An 18,234-nucleotide genomic window follows, 5' to 3' on the forward strand; every position below is an offset into this window, starting at 1 on the left:
ATCTATCTATCTATCTATCTATCTATCTATCTATCTATCTATCTATCACCTCTGAGGTTCCTTTCAGTTCCAAATCTATGATTAGAATCCAGCCCTCTCATTTGACAGATGAGGAAACTGAGGGTCAGAGAGAGAGTGACTTACTAAAGTCACATAACAAATCAGTTTTAGAGCCAGGATTAGAGTCCGGGTGTCCCGCCTCTCAGAGCAGAGTTTACTGAATTCTTCAATGTGGGCACTGGAAAAAATTCCATCTAGGGCCTCCTCAGGGCTGGTCTCTCCAGAGCAGGCTGCCTTCTCTATTGTCTACCAAACTAAGAGGAGAAGCAGGCAGTCCCCACCCTGTTTTAGGCCTGGTTGTTCCTGTTGAACAAGGCAACTGTTGAATGACTCCTTTTTTTCCCTTAAGGACAGAATGCACTGCTGAACGGGGTTGGAACTAAGGCCTTGAAGCTGAGCCATAGATTCCTGTCTCAGGTTGCCCAGGACTGCTACTCCTCAGCCTCCACCCCCTCAAATAGTATTTGTATTAGTGGGCTGATGATCCCTAAATCCCTTGTCCCCAGGGTAGGGGTAGGTGGGTAGGTGGGTCTGCTTCAGACCAGCTTGTGAGCTCAGTTCCTGTCCACATGCCTCAACTTGACCCACTGTACATGGGAAGAGGTTTCACAAACAGACGCTCCTCTGAGAAAATCCTGTGACACACTGAACAATTGAAGGCGCATCATTTTACACCTCAGCAGTATGCTGAAGGAACACCCGTGTAGTTCAGGGTGGGCCTAGGGTTTAACCTGATGTGAGTCGATGAGCTCTTCCAAGAGAGGAAAGAGAAGAGGGCTCAGGATAGAGTTTTAGGAGATAACCCTAATTAATTAGAGCATCTCCTAAATTAATTAATGGATTAATCAATAATTAATAAATTTAGTAAACATTAATTAAAATAATGATTTTTAACTATAAATAATATAATAATAAATATGAATTAATAAAATTAATTAATAATTGAGTTATTAGTGGGTGTGACATGGATCAAGACCCAGCAAAAAGAGACCAAAGAGGAGTGATCAGATAGATAGATAAAGAACCAGTAAAGAGCAGTGTAATGAAAACCTAGGAATATGGACAGCCAACAGTGTCAATGCTGCAAGGATTGTTTAAAGGCCATTAGATTCGGCAGCTAAGAGATCACTGGGAACTTTTGAGAGGGCAGTTTCGTTTGAATGATGATGTCAGGAGCCAGATTGCACAAGGCTTAGAACTGAGTGAGAGGAGAAGGATTTGATCCCAAGGATTGACGTGAAAGGGGAGATACAGGATGATAGAGAGCTAGTAGTACTGATGAGTTGGATGGCAGGAATGCCTAGAATAGTAAGATAGTAGGATCAAGTAGAGTTTTTTAAGGATGGGATGTAAACAGCAGGGAAGCAGCCAGCAGACAGGATGAGATTAAAGATTAATGAGAGAATATTGATAATCTTCTTTTGAGTTCATACTCAGGCGCTTACTATCTATGTCACCCTGGGCAAGTCTGCCTCAGTTTCCTGATCTGTAAAATGAGCTGGAGAAGGAAATGGCAAACCATTCCAGTATCTTGGCCAAGAAAACCCTAAATGAGGTCGCAAAGAGTTGGACATGATTGGTCAACAAAAGTTGACAATCCTCTAAAGAAGGCAGAAGCGTGTAGGCTCAAGGGCACTTGTGGAGGGGGTGACCTTGGCAAGTAGGAGGGTCACCTCTTTATCTAATACAAGAGTGAAGGAGAGAATTAGAAACATGCTTTCCCATATGCCCAGGCCCAGAGAGAGGAAGTTATGACCTTCTTTGCAAAGTGGAGATTGGGAAGGGTGGGAAAAGGCTAAGATGCACAGATCTTTGTGGCTGAGAAAACAAAAAGGGAAATGAAATGACCAGGATCTGGGGACCCAAAGGCCTTCTCCCCTTCCCTTGACCCTCTACTCTGTCAGACATACTATTAGCTTGAGGGAGAGCAATTTGGTCAAGAGTCAGTCAGTCCACCAACAAGCTTTTAGTAAGAGTTTACTACTACGTAACCAGTGGGCAACCAGATGGCACAGTGGATAGAGTGCTGGGCTTGAAGTCAGGAAGACCTGAGTTCAAATGTGCCCTCAGACACTTCCTAGCTGTGTGACCTTGGGCTAGTCACTTAACCCTGTTCGCCTCAGTTTCCTCATCTGTAAAATGAACTGGAGAAGGAACTGGCAAACCACTCCAATATCTTGGCCAAGAAAAACCCAAATGGGTTCACAAAGAATCAGACATAACTGAAACCACTGGACAACAACAACAATTATGTACTCATAGGTTTCTAATCCTATCTCAGGCCCTAGCTTGTTTCCTGACCTTGCACAAGTAACTTCACCTCTTTTGCCTCAGTTTCCTCCTTTGTAAAAATAACTAGATAGTCTCTACAGTTCTTTCCATGGCTAGGAGTCTATAATTTTGAAACACTGTGTGCCACATCTTATGATATCTTCCTTCATGCTTAGCCACCTGGCCTTCCCAACTGTCCCAGCCTGTGAGTGTAATGATAATAATAGCTGACATTTATGTAGTGATTTACACCCATTATCTCACACAATCTGGCTTCAGCCTACCCTTCCTCCAGTCTCTTTCCCTTCAATCCCTCCTCCAGAGAGTTGCCAGAATCATCCTTGATGCCCAGTCCTGACCATGTAACTTCTCTGCTCGAAAACCTGCAGTAGCTCCCCACTTCCTACAGTAAGTAATTGCCAGAATAGATTATAATCTCCATGCTGAGGACTCCCAAATCTGCATATTTAGCCTTACTGTCTCTCCTGTCTAGTCCAACATTACTAAAGCCTGATGGACATCTCCACTTGGATGTCCCACAGGCATCTCAACTCAACAAATCCAAGATGGAACTTGTTATATTTTTCTCAAAGTCCATCCCTCCTCCAAAGTTTCCCATTTCTATAGAGAACACCAATATCCTAGATTCATAATGTTGGTGTTATGCTCCACTCTTCTCTCTTCCTTCCCCTTGTTCTTTGCTCCCCATATCAAATCAATCATCAAATCTTGTCCGTTCTTCCTCTACCTCTAAAACATATCTGTCCCATTCTCTCTACTTGAATAGGCACTCCCCTAATTCAAGCCCACATTCCCTCTCTCACCTGAACTATTGAAATCACAGCCCCTTAATTGATCTCCCTGTTTCCAGTCTCTCCCCTCTCCAATCCAACTTCTACAGAGCTACCAAATTGGTATTCCTAAAATATAGATTTGACCCTGTTGCCCCCTTATTCAAAAATCTGGAATGGCTCCCTATTGCTTCATATCTACCTTTCCGGTCTTATTTTATGTCACACCCATCCTCACCACTGCCTTGTAGAATGCTCCAACTTCCTGCAAGACACTGCCCCTTCCTACCTGCAGCCCTTCCTGATACTCTGGAAATTGCTTTGAATTATTTTGTATGTAACATTTATTTCCTTATCTGTGTACATACTGTATCCCTCAGAAGAATGAAACCTGGGGCAGCTAGGTGGCACAGTGGATAGAGTACTGGCCCTGGAGACAGGAGGACCTGAGTTCAACTCCGGCCTCAGACACTTGACACTTACTAGCTGCGTGACCCTGGGCAAGTCACTTAACACCATTGCCTAGCCAAAAAAACAAAAACAAAAAACAAACCCTCTCCCCCCCACAAAAAAAAGAAGAAGAATGAAACCTCGTTGAAGTCAGAGTCATTTCATTTCTATCTGTGAATCTCTAGCCTTTAACACAATGCCTTGGCTACAAGTAGGCACTTAAGAAACATGGGTTGCATTGAATTGAAGTCAGGATTTAAATCCAAATCTTTGGACTGTCAGTCCATACTTTTGTAGTTGCTGTTTTTCTGCAGCAATTCTCCATGACCCCATTTAGGGTTTTCTTGGCAAAGGTACTAGAGTGGTTTCCTTCCTTCTCCAGTTCATTTTATAGATGAGGAAACTGAGGCAAACAGGATGAAGTAACTTGCCCAAAGTCACACAGCTGGATAAGTGTCTAAAGTAGATTTGAACTCAGGTCTTCCTGACTCCAGGCCTGGCGCCGTGTCCACAGCGCCACCTAGCAGCCCAGTCCGTGCTGGGCCACTCCATTCAGGAGGACAATGGGATCATTGGGCCCTAAAGTGCACACTTAAAAATGGTTTTTAACCCTTCCTTTAGTTCTGTGAACAAACTACTGAGAATAGGCCTCTCAACCTGGTGACCAGAGAGGGAGTGGGGGATGGCGCAGAATTAGTGTGGAATCACCTAGGATGGCTGATGTTGCCGTTAGAACAAAGCAGTTTGCAGGAGGTGAATTTTTGAGTGCAAGTCAATTCAAGTCAACAAGCATTTATTAAGCACCTACTATATGCCAGGCACTGTATTAAGTACTGATCATACAAAGAAAGGCAAAAAAACTAGTCCTGCCCTCAAGGAGCTCACACTCTAATGGGGCAGACAACATGCAAACAACTATGTCAGAATAAGGTGTCCATGGGATAAATTCAACAGAATGTCAGGGAGAAGGCACTAGCATTAATGAGGACAGGGAAAGACCCGGCAGAAGGTGTGGATTGAAAGAAGCTGGGTAAGCCAGGAGGCAGAAGGCAAGAGGGAGAGGATTCTAGGGATGGGGAATCAGATTGGCTTGTGTGAGCCACAGCCAGGAGGCTGGTGTCCCCGGATTGTGGAGTGTGAAAAAGGGAAGCAAGTGTAAGAAGACTGGAAAGGTAGGAAGGGTTTCAGGGTCAAACAGAGAATTTTATAGTTGATCTTGGAGATGATAGGGAGCTATTGGAATTTATAGAGTGGTGATGTAGTGAGACCCCTTCTTTAGGAAGATCACTGGGACAGCTGGCTGGAGGATGGACCAGAGTGGGCGAAGCCTTGAAGCAGGAAGACCACTCTACAGGCCATCGCAGCCATCCAGGCCTGAGGTGATGAGAGCCTGTACCAGGGTGGGGGCAGTGTCAGCAGAGAAGGGGGTATATACAGAAGAGATGTTCTAAAGATAGAATCAACGGGAGTTCATTTTCCATCCCATTTGCCTGTAAATTTTAAAAAGTCATAGGATGGGTATACATTCCTCAGTTTTCTGTTAGGAAGGACTCCCTTTTCCTGTGGCAGCTGCTGCCAAATATTCTCAATGAACCCCTTTTGGATGAGATGACCATGTCTGGGCATCAGGGCAGAAGCCTCCAGGAGGCACAGGCTTGCTTGGGAGCTGGGAGAGTGGGACATAGGACAGCTGTTTCCTCTTTGCTGAACCTCAGTTTCCTTCCCTGTAAAATGAGAGCACTGGATGAAATCATCTATATTTAAAGACTCTTCAGGGCTGACAGTCTATGATTAATAACTAATACTTTATATCTATAGATAAGGCATCCAAATATTTTCAGTTATTTTGTTTCTTGGAATTTCTTAGTTCGAGAAAGTTTTCTTTGTAAACCAAATTTCACAGCAAAGATTATTTTTGGTTGCTCATTGTGTGTAACAGACACATTTTGTATATATGTGAGTGTCTATGTGTATGTGTGTATATATATATGTATGTGAGTATATGCCATACACACATATACTTGTATTGTGTGAGTACCTGTAATAATAATAATACCAGGCATTTATTTATTTATTTTTGGGGTGTGTCAATTGAGGTTAAGTGACTTACCCAGAGTCCACAGCTAGTGAGTGTTATGTGTTTGAGGCCAGATTTGAACTCAGGTCCTCCTGATTCCAGGGCTGGTGCTCTATCTATTGTGCCACCTAGCTGCCCCAATATCAGGCATTTATATGGCACTTTAAAGTTTACAGGGCACTTAACATGTTATCTCTCTTAATCCTAATAAGAACAATGGGAAGTAGGTGCTGTTTTTATCCCCATTTGATAAATGAGGAAATTGAAGCAGACAGTTAGGTGACTTGGCCAGGGTCACACAGGTAGTAAGTGCCTGAGTCAGGATTTCAGCTCAGGTCTTCCTGACTCCAAGTCCAACACTCTATCTATGGTATCCCTAGCTACCTGTATAATTATGTAGAATATGAATATGTGTGTACTGTAGTGTGTTTGCATATGTGTATATATTTATATTGTATGAGTACATATGTGTGTGAATGTATATCTGCATGGTATAATTATGTCTGTGCAGTTTTATATTGCATGGTTGTATTTATATGCATCAGAATACATGTTTATATACATATCTGTATTGTTTGAATATACATTTGCCTGTCTATATGTCTGCACATGTGTATTAGTTTTTATTTGTGTGAGAACACATATTTCTATTTTATGTGTGCATATTTGTGTGAATGTGCATTCCTGTGTAGTCTTGTGTTTGTGACTATGAATTTGTACTTTCTACATAAGTATGTATGTGTATTGTATACATGTGAGAGAATGTCACAAGGGTGAGGTGTGTGTGTGTGTGTGTGTGTGTGTGTGTGTGTGTGTGTGTGTGTAGAGGGAAAGGAAAATTTCTGGTTTTGGCTGATGACTCCATGAAAACAAACTTTTTCAACTGTTTAAAAAAAAATCAGGAATTCAAAAACAGTTCAACAGGCGTGGGGGTGGGAGCAGGCATTGGATTTAAAATTGGATACAGAAACAGCCCTGTGTGAGAGAGCACTTTGCTCAAATCGACAGAGAAAAAGAACCAAGAAATCTTGGTTATGAATAAGCGCTAATGTTGGAAATTGGTCTATGGAAACAGAGGCCAATGTAAGGGGTGCACAGTGAGTGATTGTGTGGCCAGGGAGACACTGTTGGGGACTCACACAGGGAGAGCATCATGCAGGGGGAAAGAGCAATGGATTTGGAGTCAGCCTAGCTGCATTTGAATATTGCCTCTACCACTTATTACCAAGGTGATGTTAGACGAGTCACTTCTCTGGGCCTCAGTTTTCTCATCTGTAAAATGAGGGAGCTGGGATAGATGAGTCACTGTTCTAAATATGATAGATGTGATGATGTGAAGATATGATGATATGATATGAATGTGCTGGAGTGGAGGGGAGCTCCAGGCTGGGTACCCTCAAGTGCGTGAATTATAAAATCATATATTATACATATTCTATCTATATGTTATAAAATTATATATAAAATTATAAAATCCAGAGGTCTCCAGAGACTTCTGCTCTTTGTTCACTGTGAACTTGGTCAAATCACAGAAAACTCTGAGTCTCAGTTTCCTCATCTGTAAAAGGAAGAGGCTGGAACAGATGACTTCCAAGGTCCCTTCTGGGTCTAAATCCCATGAACTATGCATTCTGAGTGTGGAGATCTCTGCCCTCTTTTCTCTAAGCAGATGGAGGGACACCTTGTTCTTTGCTATCACTGAGCCTGGGTTTGAATCCCAGGTCTGTTGTTATTTACTATCTATGTGGGGGAGCTGTCTCCCGTTGTCTCTCAAACTATACCTGGACCCAGATGGCTCTGGAGGAAAGTGAGACTGGTGACCTTGCATAGCTCTCCCCCACTTAAATCCAATTCATTTGCAAATCATGGCATCATCTTCCTGATGTCATGGTCCTCTTTGAGAATGAATGACAAAAAACAACCTATATGACCTTGATCAAATCACCTATCCTCTTGGGGTCTTAGTTTCTTCATTTTACAAATGAGGAAGTTAGACTTAATGACTAGATTCTTTCTAGCTCAACATTTATGATCTGATTTTCCTGGGACCTTATATTTGGATAAGTTGTTGTCAACAGCAGGTTGAGACATGGGAGCTCAAATACCAGCAAAGCTTAGGAGAAAGAAGGACCCACGTATTGGTGCCGACTTCAGGGAAGGTCAAGTGAGAATCCATCTCTGAGGGGAAGCTGCTCACTTAATTTAGACCTCCAAGGCCTAAGGTGATTGAAACTGGTCAGTCTGAAACGGTCTGCAGCGATATAGTGATAAACACAACAGCCTGAGTGTAAAGGAAGTTTGGGAGTGATTTCCAATGGGTCAGATGGATAGATGAACTCTTTGTGAGTTTATGCAGAATCTGGTTTCAATTTGATACCTACAATGTTATATCTCTTAGCTGTGGTCCCTAGGGAAGTAGCCTCAAGTAGTGGCATAGATACTAGGGCATCAGGGGAACGGTCAGTGACTGTTGTGATGTCTCCAGCTGAGGTCCTCCCCCATCCCAAAGTCATCATCTGCAACAGAGGCCTTGAGTTGTAGGGAGTGGTATTTTCCAACAGACTATAAACCCATGACACTAGCATTTTAAAAAGAAATATTAAGAACATAAACACCAAAGTATGGGGGAAATTGTTGTATATTTTCAGTCTATCAACAAACCCAAAAATGGAATGGAAAGAGTATTGGATAGAGAATGCAGTCGACTAGGGATCTCTAAAATTCCTTCTATTGTAGTTTTTAAGCTGGGGATCCATGTGCTTTAAAAATGTTTTTTAAAATGATTATTTCAATATGATCAGTTTCCTTTGTAATTCTCTGAATTTTATTTTATGCATTTAAAAATGTTATTATAAGAAGGGGTCTGTAGGCTTTACCAGATGACCAAAGGACTTCATGACACAAAAAATGTTAAGACCCCATGTTCTATTGAGAATATTCAATGCTCAAAGTCATTTTCAGCTAGGCATTCTAAAATCTATGTTCCAAGGGCCCTCCCAGAAATGACATTCCATGCTCTAAGGGCCTTTCTAGCTCTGACATTTCTTGGTCTAAAGTCCCTCCCAGCTCTGACATTTCATGTTCTAAACTTCCTTCCAAATCTGACATTCCATGTTTGAAAGGCCCTTCCAGCTCTGACTTTCCATATTGTAAAGTCCCTTTTACCTCAGATGTTCTATAGAACAGTTCAGACATTCTATGTTCTTCCTATGTTCTACTGTTCCCCAGTGCCAAGTTTCCTGTTGTATACTAGGCCTAGTCATCCATTCTGTCTCCTCAAAACAAAGGAGGTGGTGGTAGGAGACTTAGCAAAGGATATCAGATAGTCTTTGCCCAGAAGGTACTTCGAGGAAGATAAAATAAACACACACATGGAAATATAAATAACCCTAGGGGCAGCTAGGTGGCACAGTGGATAGAGCACTGGCCCTGACGGCAGGAGGACCTGAGTTCAAAACCAGCCTCAGACCAAACACTTGACACGCACTAGCTGTGTGACCCTAGGCAAGTCACTTAACCCCTATTGCCTAAACCAAAAAAAAGAAATATAAATAACCCCACTAGGCAGTCTACACTGAGGGCAATAAAAGCAATACAGTTGGAGCACCTTCTGTGGGTTGTGGTAGTCAGGGAAAGCTTCCTGGAGGAGGAGATCCTTGAGCTAGGTGGCTTAATCAAGGTGTTAAGAGATAGGGAGATTTCATAGAAGACAGACGAGTTCTGAGCAGCACAATCCACATGGAAACCGTCTCTCACATCATCTACTGCATGGTCTGAAGCATGGCGCAGTGGATAGAGCCCCAGGCCTATAGTCAGGAAGATCTGAGTTCACATCTGAACTCAGACACTTACTAGTTAAATAACCTTTGACTAACTCATTTAATCTCTGCCTCAGTTTCCTTAATTGTAAAATGGGGATAATAATAACACCTACCTCTCTGGTTGTTGTAAGGACCAAATGAGATAATACTTGTAAAGCGCTCAGTACAACGTCTGGCACATATTAAGGCATAATATAAATTGCTAGTTATTATTATTAGTATTATTATCTCATGTCAGGGGAGAGAATGAGGGAAGACAAGTGAAAGACGGTCCTTCTGTCCTCTGGGCTTTGAAGGGGAAGCTTTGGGCACTGGATGGGTGGGATGATTTAGAGAGAAGGAGTGGGGTATGGGGGGACAACATCGTAGGCATTCTCTGCTAAGAGCCCAGTAAGTGGTATGGATAGTAAATAGCATGGGAATTGAGAGGAGGCAGAGGTCAGAGAAAGACCATTTCTATTTCAAATTTGCCCAGCCCCATTTGTATTCCAGCAGCTTACTAGACAGTAGAAACAGAGTCGTTGTAGCAAGTTCACTTTCCAGCCTTATTTCACTTGTAGCCAGCTAGACTACTCTCGGAACATATCCTGCCCTTCCCCACCTCCATGCTTTTGCTCACACTGTTACCTATGCCTGGGATGTGCTCCCTCTACCCCATCTCTTTTAATTAAATTCAGCACAGATTTACTAAATTCTAAGCACTTTGTTAGGCACTGGGGATACAAAGACAATTTTAAAAAAATCCTTCCTCTCAAGGAGCTTATGTTCTACTAGGGAATAAAATGTGTAAACTGGAGATACATGCAGGACCCCCTTAGGGGAAGAGGAAGGGAAGAAAGCTGGGTCACTGATTCTCAAGATCAAAGGAGCTCTCAGATTTAGAAAGTTGAAAAACAAACACCTTTCAATTCTAGGACAACAACGTATGAAGGCTCTTGCTAGGCTTAACTCTGATATCACATGGAAGCTAGATATGGCCTTAGTGAACCAAACCAAATTTAGCATGTAATATTGCACATTATGGCTAATATGCACACTAGTGTCTTATCACTACTAGATGGTGAGCCCCTTGAGGTCATGCATCATGCCTTATCTAATTTTGTATCACACTAAGGTTAAGGACAGAGCCCTAAACACTCAGTAGGTGCTTAATAAATGCCTATTGAGTAACTTTCCCTAAAGTAGTCAACGCTCTAGGAGTAGCTGGGGTTCCAGATGATCATGGAGCTGCCTGGTGACTCCTTCCATGGCCTTGTTGACCTCAATAACTTTCCAAAACTCTCATATCCCTTATTCTCTTCGATCCTGACATCATTCTTCCTGCTGCTTTCTAGGAGCTGTGATTTCATCAGTGACGGCATTCTCCACATTCATGCAGATCATAACCCCTTTTCATCTTTGTAGACAATCTTACGAAGTTGCTTTGGCTTACAAAAAATTCATTCTTTAGTCATTGGTCTCTGATTTTGACAACTCTCTTGTGAGATGAATAATAATAATTCACATTTCCATATAACTTTGAGGTATCGTCAAGGAGGCAATGTAGATATTATTCCCATTTTACATATGAGCAACCTGAGGCTTAGGGACATACAGTAACTTGTCCAGGTTCACACAGGGAGCAAGTCAGAGACGAGACTCAAACTTATTTCTTCTGACTTGGAGACCAGGGTTCTTCTAGGGGTTCTTCCTACTGCACACAATGCCCCATGCTGAAGTGTTTATTTTAAAACGAACAAACATACCAATTAATGAGGCACCATACTTTTCCATCTGACTTCCCTCATTGTCCTGGGCTGGAAAAATGTCTCCTCCCCACCCCCAACCTTCTGTTGGTTATGTCACTTTAGAATTTAGTTGGACATGTTATTTTAAAGTTGTTTAGTGAGGAATGTTGGGAGAATTCCACTAGAATGTCCCCTTTACTCCATCACTTGGCTCTCCCCAGGGACGAAAAGGAATGAAGGTTTCCTTTCTCATACAACAATTTTAGTGACTTTGGGGAAAGTGGTTATGACATCCAGATAAAGAAATTTTGAGTTGACATTTAAAATAAACCTGAGAATCTCTCACCTTGACCATTCCCACCCTGGGGGACTTAGCACCTTGATTAGGTTCTTGTTTCAATCCAATATCTTACTTTAGTTTCACAACAGCCGCTTTAGGGGATCAGGACAAGGATACTTATCCATGTTTTATGGATGAAGAAACTGAGGTACAGAGAATTTAAATGACTTGTCTAAAGTCTTGTATCAGGTAGATGAAGGAGTTAGCATCAGAATTTATAAATTGTAAAGATCGCAGGATCATAAATGAAGAGCCTTCTATAGAGAGCACTGAATCTGGAATTAGAAAGATAATTATATTTGTATAAGCACTTAGCACAGTGTCTGGCACCATAGTAGGTGCTATATAAATGCTTATTCTCCTTATTTCAAATCCTGGCCCAGATACTCACTAGCTGTGTGATCCTAAGCAAGTCAACTTCTCTGTGCCTCAGTTTCCATATCTGTATAATTAAAGGGCTGGACATGATGTCTTTGAAGTCCCTGACAGCTCTTAATTTATGACCCTGCAATCTTTATACCTTCCCCCACAACACACACACACACACACACACATTTAAGTTGTTACTACTGTTTATACCTTCCCCCACAACACACACACACACACACACACACACATTTAAGTTGTTACTACTGTTGCTGCTGTTGCCACCACTATGATTTCACCGATGAGGGTATCCTCCCCATTCATGAAGATCACAATCCCTTTTTGTGTTTGTAGACAGTCTTATGAAGTTGCTTTGGCTTAGAAAATGATTTCTCCTCTAGCGACCCTCCTCTGTGCCTTCAGTCAGGACGGTTTCACTGTGGGTAGGCCCACATTCAAAGTCTTCCACGTTGGCTGGACCACCCAGAACTTGTGTGCCGCTGACCGGTCCTGAAGAAACCAAGTCACACACCCATGTCATCAGAGAGTCTCAGAGGATGACTGTGAGAGGAGATTCTTGTAATATTTATGATAATTGATAGAAAGGCAGCATGGTGTATTAATATATTGGTCTTGGTGCCAGGAAGACTTGGGTTCAAATTCCAACTCTGATAATACTGGCCATGTCATTATGTCATGCATTCATTAGTTGTGAAACTAAAATAAGATATTGAATTGAAACAATTAAATCACTTAACCTCTCAGTGCCCTTAGGCATTTGTCTAAAACCATGAGGTACTGAACAGGTGTCCATCTGTACTAGCAGAGTTTCCTTGTTGAATGTTCTCTAAACCAATGAAATCACAGGTCTGGTTGAAATAATAATAACAGTAATAACACCTTCTCTACACACAAAATATTCTCTCATCACAAAGATGTTTCTTGCAACCATCCATGAAATGGGTAGGCTAGGTTTTATTATCCCCATTTCATGGGTTAATAAACTGAGCCTCTCAGAGATTGCTATTGTGACGTTGAAAAGGAATGATAGATCTTAATGGAGAAACCAGTCATTCTTGTCATTAAGGCTTGTATTTCCTTTTCATCAAGTATCTTCATTCATTCTTTCATTCATTCATCCATTTGTTTAGCCGTTTAGTCATTCCATTCATTCATTCCTTCATTCATTTGTTTGTTTGTTTGTTTGTGTTAGGAGCAAACCATGGAAGGATGAAAGAATCTGGAAACTTCTGTGAGCAGATACCCCTTACACCCCGACATGACCCCAGCTCATATCCTGGGATGAACTCTGGCAGTGAACTCCCAGTAAACAGGATCATTGATGTTGACGAAGTCAAAGGTGGAACCAACAGCCTGATGCCTTCCTCAGAGTCGGATGGCAATCTCAGCTTTGAGGGATCCATCTCAGAGCTTCGAATGTGCCAAGGGAGAACACGCACAGGCGTGTATAGAACATCAGACCTCCCAAGCCTACTGACTGTGAAGAGTGAGAAACACAAGAAAACGGAGAACCAGTATAAAGCAACTTTTGTCTAAGTCCCAAGACTTATTTTGTCCTTTAAGATGCAGAAATGTTTTCTTTTCAGTTCTCTTATATTTAATGATACTAATAATAATAGTGGTTGAAGGTTTACAAAGTATCATATACACACTATCTCGCTGCAGCCATCTGAAGTAGGCAGTTCAAGTATTATCATTCCCATTTTACAGATGGGGAAAGCGACACCTGGAAAAGGAAAGTGACCAGCTTGAAATCACCCAGTTTATTGATACTAGAGCCAGGAGTCAAACCTTTATCTTATGTTTTCAAGTCCAGTACTAGGCAAGCTCTCTGTTAGAGGGATGAGAACAATAATGGTTCTGTATGAGATGAAAAGCTCCATGTTCCCTTGGGTGTTCTGTGTTCTCCGTTTGGATGACCTCTGCCTTGGAAAGTGAACTTTGCCATGCTGTAGACAAGACCTTTGTTGGCTGGAGTCAGAGAGCCTGTAATTGTATCCTGGCTCAGTCATCCACTCCCTCTTTGAGCTCAAGCTAATCTCTGAACCTTTCTATGCTTTGGGTTCCTGCTTGGTAAAACCAGGCAGTTGGTCTGGATGACCTCCAAAACACAATCCACCTCTGACCTTGGATGTCCCAAGGTCCTTCTGGCTCTGCATCCTATGAGCCATTCCCAATCAGATGTGCTCAGGAGCTATTCCCACTCATGTGTGAGTGCATTTATGGTCTTCCAGATAGACTGGGTGAAAAAGCAGAGGGAAAGAGCTAATGAGGGCATTCCCTGCTCTCTAAGAAGTCTGGTCATGGAAAATGCTTTGAGCATGGTACAAACATGGGAACCCACTGTCTATTCAAGCTAGATGGCTGATATTTAGGAGTGGCCAGCAGGAGAAGGAGCAGCTTTCTATTCTCTCATTATACCTAGGTGACCTAGAGCAGTGGTTAGAACACTGGACTTAGATCTGGGAATCCAGCAGCTTGATCCCAGGCTGAGCTCTGCTGTTACCTTGTATGACCTTAGGTAGGTCATTCAACTTGTCTAGGCCTCTCTTCCCTCATGTCTAAAATGAAGTTAACCTCTAAGATCCATTTTGGGCAGCTTGGTGGCACAGTGAATGGAGAGCACCAAGCCTGGAGTCAGGAAGACTCATCTTCCTGAGTTCTGATCTGATCTCAGACACTTACTAGCTATGTGACCCTGGACAAGTCACTTAGCTCTGTTTGCCTTAGTTTCCTCATCTGTAAAATGGACTGGAGAAAGAAATGGCACACCAGTCCAGTATCTCTGCCAAGAACCACCCCCCCACCCCCGCCATGGGGTCACAGAGAGTCAGACACAACTAAAACCACTCAACAACAACAATAAAAAGGTCTCTTTTAGCTCTGACATTCCACATTCCAACACAAGGCTTCTGCCAGCTCTGATAAAGGTTCTTTTCTAGCTCTGAAACCTTATATTCTGTTTGCTACATTCAGATAGCCTACACACTAAAGTTTAAAGTAATTGTCAGAACTAAAATTTTATTTTTAAAAGGTTCCTTCTAGCTCTTCTCTTCTGTGTCCCCATGTTCTAAGAACCTTTCCAACACTACTGTTCCATGTCTGTATTCTAAGGTCCCTTTTAGATTGTATAGTCTATATTCTTTGTTCCAAGTTTCTAATTTCCTTTTTATTGCAATTAGTGCTTTGCTAATAGCTAGGTGGTTCAATGGATAGAGTGCTGGGCCTGGACTCAAGAAGACCCGATTTCAAATCCAGCCTCAGATATTTATTTGCTCTGTGACCCTGGGTAATTCACATAATTGCTGTCTGCCTCAGTTTCCCCAACTATAAAATGCAGATAATAATAGCACCAACCTCTCAGGATTGTTGTGAGTCTCAAATGAGAAAATATCTTTAAAACAGTTAGTACAGTGCTTAGGCATATAGCAGGTGCTTAATAAATCCTGGTTTCCTTCCTTCCTCTAAGATACAAAGACTACCCCAAAAAACTATGTATTAAAGAACAGTAAGGTAAATTGTGGATTGGCTAGAGCAAAGAATATTCTCTCTCTAATGTCTCTAGATGTAGCTACTACAAATGAAGGACAGGTTTTTCCACTAGGTTGGTTTTTTTAATTGTATTTTTATTATGAGTCTCAATTTCTTTCCCTCCCTCCACCCCATCTTCTACCCATTGAGAAGGCAAGAAATTGATACCCATTATACATATGAAGTCATGCAAAACATTTCCATATTAGCCATGTTTCTACCAGGTTGTAAAGAAGCTATGAAAGAAAGACATTTTCGAAGAAGGATCTGATGTTTTAACTCTCAAACAAAAATGGGAAACGTTTCACCAAATGTGGGAGTGTATCCACCAGTTGTCACAGTTACCTGAGAAATAAAGAAACTGCCAGGGAGTTTGCTTGCCACCTTCTAAATGAGAGGAAGTGACAGTGATTTGTTACCCTCAGTGATACTTCCCAAAGGAGCATCTCTACATGAAAGTGACCTTTCCTGGGGAATGATAACACAGTAGTGCCTGCTATGTTATGGAAACTTGATGACTTAGATGCCCACTGATGAAATGCCATGTTGATTTTATTGATTCACATTTGACATGAATTATAATAGACCGACAGGAGTTTTGTTTCTTCCCTCTTTACGGTATAGATGTTTCTATAAATTTGACCCAAAAAGTGAATTTCTATAAATTTATTCCCGATGTCCCATTGTTTTTCATTACATGGAATCTCTCCCCCAGTAGGGTAAACTGAATACATGTGTCAAGGAATGGTCAAGAAGGCATCTGGGCACACTGGGTGTCGCACTATTAGTATCATAACTAGAAGTCATACCATCATAGAATCAAAGCGTTAGAAGGGTCAGAGGCCATCTGGTCCAGTGTGTACCTTCCTAAGACTCACCGCTATAGTATACCTGACAGGTGGTTATACAACGTTTAATGAAAGACCTCCGTGAAGGAAACTCTCTGCCTCCAACCCATTATACTTTAGGATAGCTATATTTGTTACAGTTGGTTTTTTTTTTCTTATAGCAAAGATAAATTTGCCCCTCCATAAATTCTGTCTTCTGGAACCAAGCCAAAAAATCTAACCTCTCTTCCAGAGGACAACCCTTCAAGTACTTGGAGACTACCAACATGGCATTTCTGTGTCCTCTAATTCCCATTTCTTTTAACTAGTTGTCACCATTCTGGCCATCTTTCTCTGATGTTCTCTTACTTGTGGACGATGTCCTTCCTAAAATGCAGCATCCACGTTACTTGAGATGAGGTCTAACCAGGACAGAGAACAGTAGGACTGTCCCTTCCATTGTCTTGGCTCATACAAGTCTCTTCATAGCATATGATAATTCTAGCTCTTCTGGCTTCACTGTCATACTGTTGTCTCATACTGTAGTTGCAGCCCCCCAAGACCTCCAGATTTTTAAAAAGGAGAATTAATCTCTGGCCCTTCCTCCCCACTATTCTATTCACAAAGATGATTTTTTTTCAGCACAAGTGTAAGACATATTTTTCCTTATCAAATTTCACGTTTTTATATTTGGCTCAGATCTGTTGAGATCTTTTTGGATCCTGACACTGTTTTCCAATGTGTTAATTATCTCTTCTAGCTGTCTATCATCTGTGAATTTGATAAGCCTGAGACCTCCCCCCTCATTTTGCAGATGAGCCTAGTGAGGTAAAATCACTTTCCCCAGGTCACAGCTTAAAGACCTGTGTGTTTCTAGGGGCCCCCCTTTCCTGGCAGGGATCCATTTTCTATACATCTGTCTTCCAAACTATTCCAGGTAGAAGATCTCAGGAGACTCTACTCAGCATGAAGTCCACTAATGTCTAGGAATCAAATAGGAGGTGCAAGGGTCCAGGACCAATTTTTTAACAACAAAAGGAAGAGAGTAAACTTACTGTTTTGGGCCCCACAGGCCAAAACTAGAAACAAGATGGGAAGTTGCACAAAGCAGATTTTGGAGGGATATAAGGAAAAATTGCCAAACAATTAGTACAAAAATAGAATGTCTTGCTTTGGCAGATAGTGAGTTCCCTGTCACTGATGGTATTCATCCAGAGCTTGGATGACCACCCCTTGGGGATGCAATAAGGGAATTCTTGCTTAAGTACAGGTTGGACTAGATACCTTCAGAGGTTCCTTCCTATGTTAAGATTCTGTGATTCTCTAAAGGGTCTCAGAAGATGTTACTTAACTAGCTCCTTCAGGGATGCTATTTGGGTCCTTAAGAGTTTTTTCAGAATGTGGAAACCACATAGTGAATAGAGGGTAAACGCTGAGCTTCTCCATTAACTCCATCAACAGACCTACTAAATGCATGTTCAATATTTTGGTATTTGATATTTACTAAAAAAAATGGGGGGCAAATTAAAGTTTAGCCTATTTAATTCTCTCCTCTTGTTTCCCTACCCCCACCAATGACCAGCCTCCACCCTGCGTGGGGGAGATACATTCTCCAAACTGGAGAGAAGTTGCTCTTCTTGGAGAGGTGGCAAGAATACTGCACTTACTGTCAGAAGTTCTGGGTTCAAGATCTTTCCCTGGCTTGTGATTTTAGTCTCAGTTTTCTCATCTATAAAATGGGATTATACATCTGAGGTTTCACCCCACAGCCATCATGTTGACAAAAATAATGAAAGATAAAGTTTATGTTGGAGGAGTTGGGAAGACAGGCATGCTAATGCATTGTTGGTCGTGTCATGAATTGGTCCAACTTTCTGGAAAGCAATTTGAAATCATTTGAAAGAAATCACTCAGTAATTTATACTCTTTAATCAACAACTCACTGCTTAACA

At 41.8% G+C, this 18,234-nt stretch overlaps 1 protein-coding gene across 2 annotated transcripts in view; it reads left to right on the plus strand.

Annotated features, from left to right (window-relative positions):
* The window catches only part of RGS12 (regulator of G protein signaling 12), a 219,357-nt gene extending 204,819 nt beyond the window's left edge, over window positions 1–14,538 (plus strand). Inside the window, exon 17 of one of the 2 annotated variants that reach the window (XM_027836387.1) lies at window positions 13,117–14,538. In XM_027836387.1, the coding sequence (XP_027692188.1) occupies window positions 13,117–13,460 (344 nt within the window). In that variant the 3' untranslated portion in view covers window positions 13,461–14,538. The remainder of the gene's footprint in view (window positions 1–13,116) is intronic. The other variant, XM_027836388.1, reaches the window with a different exon arrangement.
* Window positions 14,539–18,234: the final 3,696 nt, after the last annotated feature.

This window comes from Vombatus ursinus, unplaced genomic scaffold (assembly GCF_900497805.2).
Source record: "Vombatus ursinus unplaced genomic scaffold, bare-nosed wombat genome assembly UNPS02014818.1, whole genome shotgun sequence".
Classification (NCBI taxonomy): Eukaryota; Metazoa; Chordata; class Mammalia; order Diprotodontia; family Vombatidae; genus Vombatus; species Vombatus ursinus.